This window comes from Trichechus manatus, unplaced genomic scaffold (assembly GCF_000243295.1).
Source record: "Trichechus manatus latirostris isolate Lorelei unplaced genomic scaffold, TriManLat1.0 scaffold00062, whole genome shotgun sequence".
NCBI classification, from domain to species: domain Eukaryota; kingdom Metazoa; phylum Chordata; class Mammalia; order Sirenia; family Trichechidae; genus Trichechus; species Trichechus manatus.
In genome coordinates this window covers 2006881-2012560 of record NW_004443998.1, presented here as the reverse complement: position 1 = coordinate 2012560, position 5680 = coordinate 2006881, and the positions used below count along the sequence as shown (strand labels likewise).

The window sequence follows — 5680 nt, the reverse complement described above, 5'->3', positions numbered from 1 at the left end:
TCTGTTTGTGGAAACATCTCAATTGGTATTCTGTCAATTCCTGGAGCCTTGTTTTTCACCAATGCCTTTAGTGCAACTTGAACTTCTTCCTTCACTACCATCGGTTCCTGATCACATGCTACTTCCTAAAATGGATGAACATCAACCAGTTCTTTTTGGTACAGTGACTGTAGTCCTTTCATCTTCTTTTGGTGCTTCCTGCATCATTTAATATCTTCCCCATAGAATCCTTCAATATTGCAACTCGAGGCTTGAATTTTTCTTCAGTTCTTTCAGCTTGAGAAATTCAGAGCATGTTCTTCCCTTTTGGTTTTCTAACTCCAGGTCTTTGCACATGTACCTATGATACTTTGTCTTCTCGAGCTGCTCTTTGAAATCTTCAGTTCTTTTAGTTCATCGTTTCTTCCTTTTGCTTTAGCTACTCGACATTCAAGAGCAAATTTCAGAGTCTCTTCTGACATCCATTTTGGTCTTTTCTTTCTTTCCTGTTTTTTAAATGACCTCTTGCTTCTTCATGTGTGATGTCCTTGATGTCATTCCACAACTCATCTGGTCTTCGGTCATTAGTGTTCAACGCATCAAATCTATTCTTCAGATGGTCTCTAAATTCAGGTGGGATATACTCAAGGTTGTTCTTTGGCTCCAGTGGACTAGATCTAATTTTCTGCATTTTCAGCTTGAACTTGCATAAGGGCAATTGATGGTCTGTTCTGCAGTTGGCCCGTTGCCACCTTCTGACTGATGACATTGAGCTTTTCCATCATTTCTTTCCACAGATGTAGTTGATTTGAATCCTGTGTATTCCATCTGACGAGGTCGACATGTATAGTCACTGTTTATGTTGGTGAAAAAAGGTATTTGCAATAAAGAAGTCGTTGGTCTTGCAAATTCTATCATGCAATCTCCGGAATTGTTTCTATCACCAAGGCCATACTTTCCAACTTCCGATCCTTCTTTGTTTCCAACTTTCACATTCCAGTCACCAGTAATTATCAATGCATCCTGATTGCATGTTTAATCAGTTTCAGACTGCAGAAGTTGGTCTTCAATATCTTCATCTCTGTCCTTAGTGGTTAGTGGTTAAATCTGAATAATAGTCATATTAACTGGTCTTCCTAGTAGGCATATGGATATTATCCTATCACTGACAGCGTTGTCCTTCAGGATAGATCTTGGAATGTTCTTTTTGACGATGATGCAATGCCATTCCTCTTCAAGTTGTCATTCCCGGCATAGTAGACCATGTGATTGTCTATGATTCAAAATGACCAATACCAGTCCATTTCAGCTCACTAATGCCTAGGATATCAATGTTTATGTGTTCCATTTCGACAGTTTCCAATTTTTGTAGATTTATATTTAATACATTCCTATTATTAACGGATGTTTGCAGCTGTTTCTTTTCATTTTGAGTCGTGCCACATCAGCAAATGAAGGTCCTGAAAGCTTGACTCCATCCACGTCATTAAGGTCGACTCTGCTTTGAGGAGGCAGCTCTTCCCCTGTCGTCTTTTGAGTGCCTTTCAACCTGAGGGGCTCATCTTCTGTCATTATATCAGACAGTGTTCCACTGCTATTCATAAGGTTTTCACTGGCTAGTTTTGTTCAGAAGTAGACCGCCAGGTCCATCTTCCTAGTCTGTCTTAGTCTGGAAGCTCTGCTGAAACCTGTCCACTGTGGCTGATCCTGCTGGTGTTTGAATAACAATGGCATAGCTTCCGACATCACAGCAACATGTGAGCCCCCACAGTGCAACAAACCAACAGATAAAAACTTTAGAGTAGGACAAATCTGAGTTTGAAATGAGTGGACACCAAATTTCTCTGAGTCTGTTTTTTCATATGTAGTATAGGAATAAACATCTTCTTATACAAGAGTGTTGTAAGATTTAAATGAGAAAATGTTTCTCGAAGTGCCTGGAACATACAAAGTATAAGCAGTAGCCATTAGATTATTTTTACTTTACCTGGCTCGTCTCATTCCTCTGCATGTGAGTTTCAGGACATATAAATAGAACTGTACGTTATATACACCAGGCACATGCCACCTCACAGCCTTTGCACTGACCTGGAATACTTTTCCCCAGATGTCTGCTTCCTTAAGTCTTCACTCAAATTCAGCTTCTCAATGAGACTTATACTGAACTCCCTATTTTAAATTGCATTTACTCACTCCCCCGGCCCCGTCCTGCTCAGTTTTTTCCCTGGCACTTAGCCCCTTTAACATACTACTTTCTGTATTATTTTCACTCGGCCCCCACGTGAACACGAGCCCCAGGAGAGCAGGGATTTTTTGTCCGTTTCCTTCACCGATGCCTTAGTGTCCATATAAGCGCCTCACACGCAGGGTAGGCGCTCAGTAAATATTGGATTTGAATGTCTTCTCACTGAATTTTATAACTTTCAATTTGGGTCCCTTATTTACTTTGACAGCATGATTTTGGAAACCATCACCTGCTTTCCGCCTGCACCTTTCAGTGTGGCCCATCACCCACAGACCATGCCACCAGCCCCCACCAGGGAGAACTCCAGGCACCCTGCCCAGTTCAATTACTTTGGCAATTTTCTTCGCCTCTCTGGGCCTTGGTTGGATCATCATGGGGGAGGATTAACCAGTAAGCAAGGTACGCACGGGCTTAATTGTGTTTATGAACTAATGCCTAGTGCACAGTTTCACTAAACCCATGTGAAATTGTGCCCTACAGATTAGTACATAAACACAGTTAAGCCTGTGCGTACCTTGCTTGTTGGTAATCTGTCCCTGATCATCTATACATGGGGATAAGAACCATCTCTATTCTATAAAACCAGTGTGAAGATTAAATGAGTTGTTGCAGTAAAGTGCTACTAATTTGTGCCTGGTCAACAGCTAATCAGGATTGGCTACTATGATTACTTTTACATCCAAGTGCTGACCCTTTCACCTCAGTCCCACTCTGCTTGTCTCTTGCTCCCTTGCTGGGTTATTCTCCCTCTTCAACCCTTTGTCTCACCTCCCACCTGTTAGCCCTCAGATCTGACAGTGATGAGGTCTCTCCGCTCCAGCTCTCCTCTGTTCTCCGGAACGTTTGTTTACAAACACTTGTCCTCAAGTCCAAACTACTTTCAGATGCTTTCGGCCTAACTTGTGCTGTACTGAAACCTTCAAGTTTTAACAACACAATTCTAAGAAAAATTCCACGGGAAATAAGCAGAAAAAATGTCTCACAGATTATCTCATTTAGCCTTAACCCAGATCTATTTTAATGCTATCGTTTATCACCAATAAATTATTTCATTTAATTTTAAGGCTTTTTTTTTTTTTTGCGTGCCCTCCTTAATGTCTCGTTCTCGTACTATAGTGTTGCTATGCGCTGGAATCAGCTCGCCGGCAACAGGTTTAGTTTTGGGATTTTTATACTATTTTAAAGAGCAAATGATTTCTGACTTTTTAAAATAATTTTGCCTTGAAACTGCTGCTGAGGCTAGGAATTTCTGATACGTATATGCCCTCTGAGGTTCATGTTAAGGCCTGAGGAGAGGAAAATATCCTATTGTCTGCAAGGCTATGCCCTCTGAATTCGGGCTGTGCAGTCTGCTCTTCCTCATGCCCCAGTCTCAGGGGAAGCCGGCTGCCAGAGAGCTTGGCTAAAGGTGGGGGGTAAAAGGTCCAAAGGATAGAATTTCAGGCTCCCAAAATAACCCCTGAGTACTCCTGCCACCTCCAAATCAAGCCCTGCACGCTTCTTCACTCTGGCAGAGTGCCACCCTCTGCCTGGATCCCGGGAGGCCTTGATGAGCCATGGATGCCCCTCCATCTCCACAGGACAGCCCCCTAGAGCAAGCTGGGGAGCCCACAGAATTAAAGGCAGACATGCAGGAGGGCATTTTCTTTCTTAACCTTTATCATTCTCATTTCTTTATCTCCTCCCTGTCTTCTCCCTTTTTCTCCTCCACCTGTTCTCTGGGGGCCCCCAGAGAGTGTTTTCCAAAACCCAGTAATTTGTGTACCACTGTCATAATTATTTTATACTCATATCCAAATTCCTCCTGTACTATTTCTTTAAATTGTCTTTTTCACTTAAATTTTAAAAGGCTGTTAGTGTATAGAACTGCTTTAAATTTAAAAGCAGTTCCACTTGCCGTAAGTACAAACCAGTTGCCGTTGAGTCAATCCCGACTCCAGGCGACCCCATGTGTGTCAGAGCAAAACTGCGCTGCAAGGAGTTCTCAGTGGCTAATTTTCTGGAAGTAGACTGCCAGGTGTTTCTTCTGAGGCACCTCTGGATAGACTTGAACAGCCAATCTTGCAGTTGGAAGCTGAGCACTGTTAACTGTTAGCATCCCCCAGGGACTCCTGTGATTAAATAGGCTACCACGTAAATACAATGGAAATAAAAATATATAGTAATTGAATTTTAGCTGGATATGGCTGTTTTCTACAGAGCCTGTGCTTGAGACCAGCTCTGTTAAAGAATGGTGGAGAGTGTTGGACATAACCAGCATCAACATGAGACTTGCTCCAAGAAATGAGCCACGGGAAGAGGGCTGAGAAGACAACTTTCTCACTTAGTTTTTAACGCCATGTCTACGTATTACGGAACGCTTCCCGCTTTGGGAAGCACGGCTTTGAGTTTTTGACTCACAAAAGATAAATACGTTTGTTGAAATTTGATAGGCCTCATCCCCTTCCTTTAAAGCATCGAATACGTTGTTTGCTAAGTATACTCCAAAACTTTTTTGTATATAGTTCTTCACTATTTGTCCACCGCTTTTGACCAAGCACCGCAGTGTTTTGGATACAGACTCCCCTCTGCGTATCACAGAATATGGCCGGTGATGGGACTTTGTGTATCATCTAGCCCAAATTTTGGCCCAACTCCATGTTCCGAAAAGAAACTTGAAGTTCGGAACCGAGGGCGATTTGCCCAAGGTCACACAGAGGGCGATCTAACGTTTGGGTTCGTGAAGCCCAAAGCACCAGCTTTCCCGTCCCTGCTCAGGAGGCTTCGTGAAGGGTGACCCAGCTGACGCCAAGCCAGACTTCTCGCCTCCTCTGTTGAGATCTCCGTTGTCATGGCAGCGGCGCATTGTTCCCGCCTCCTCTAGGTGACGTCGGGGGCCACCGCCCAATAGGAGGACGGCTCAGCGCCGCGCACCGCCTTTTCCGACAGGCACCGTCCAAGCGGCTGAGAGAAGCGTTGAGGGTGCGGGGGAGGCGGGGTCGGCTCGGCCGCGGCGAGTTACATCGATTCCAGTCCGCCCGCCTCCGCGGCCACCCAGGGAACCCCGCAATGTTCGGGATGCCGAGCAGCAGCTTTGAGGAAGACCCCTTCTTCTCGTGAGTGTCGAGGCTGGCGGGAATCCGGGGATCCCGTGGGAGCGATTTTAGGGGAAAAGGAGGTTTAGAGGCGAGAGAGGATGCGGGGTGACTAAAGGACGCGGCTTGAGGGAGAGGAGAGGACGATTTGGAGGCGTGTAAGGGAGGAGAAAAGGAGATTTAGGGATGAGTGAGGTGGGGACAGGGACGGATTACCCAGTAAGCACGGGCTTCATCCTGCTTACCTCTTAATTGGGAGTGCACAATTTCACTTGTTTTTCACCACATCAAAGATCGAAGATTTGTGCGTAAACCCCATGAAGCCCGTGCGCATCTTGCTTACTGGGTACCCTCCCCTGCGTGAGGAGAGGACGTCTCGGGG

At 44.8% G+C, this 5680-nt stretch overlaps 1 protein-coding gene across 1 annotated transcript in view; it reads left to right on the top strand.

The window, feature by feature from the left end:
- The first annotated feature begins 5209 nt into the window (after positions 1 to 5209).
- Positions 5210 to 5680, top strand: part of MLF1 (myeloid leukemia factor 1) — a 42686-nt gene continuing 42215 nt past the window's right edge. Inside the window, exon 1 of the mRNA XM_004379160.3 lies at positions 5210 to 5319. Within this exon, the coding sequence (XP_004379217.2) occupies positions 5273 to 5319 (47 nt within the window). The 5' untranslated portion in view covers positions 5210 to 5272. The remainder of the gene's footprint in view (positions 5320 to 5680) is intronic.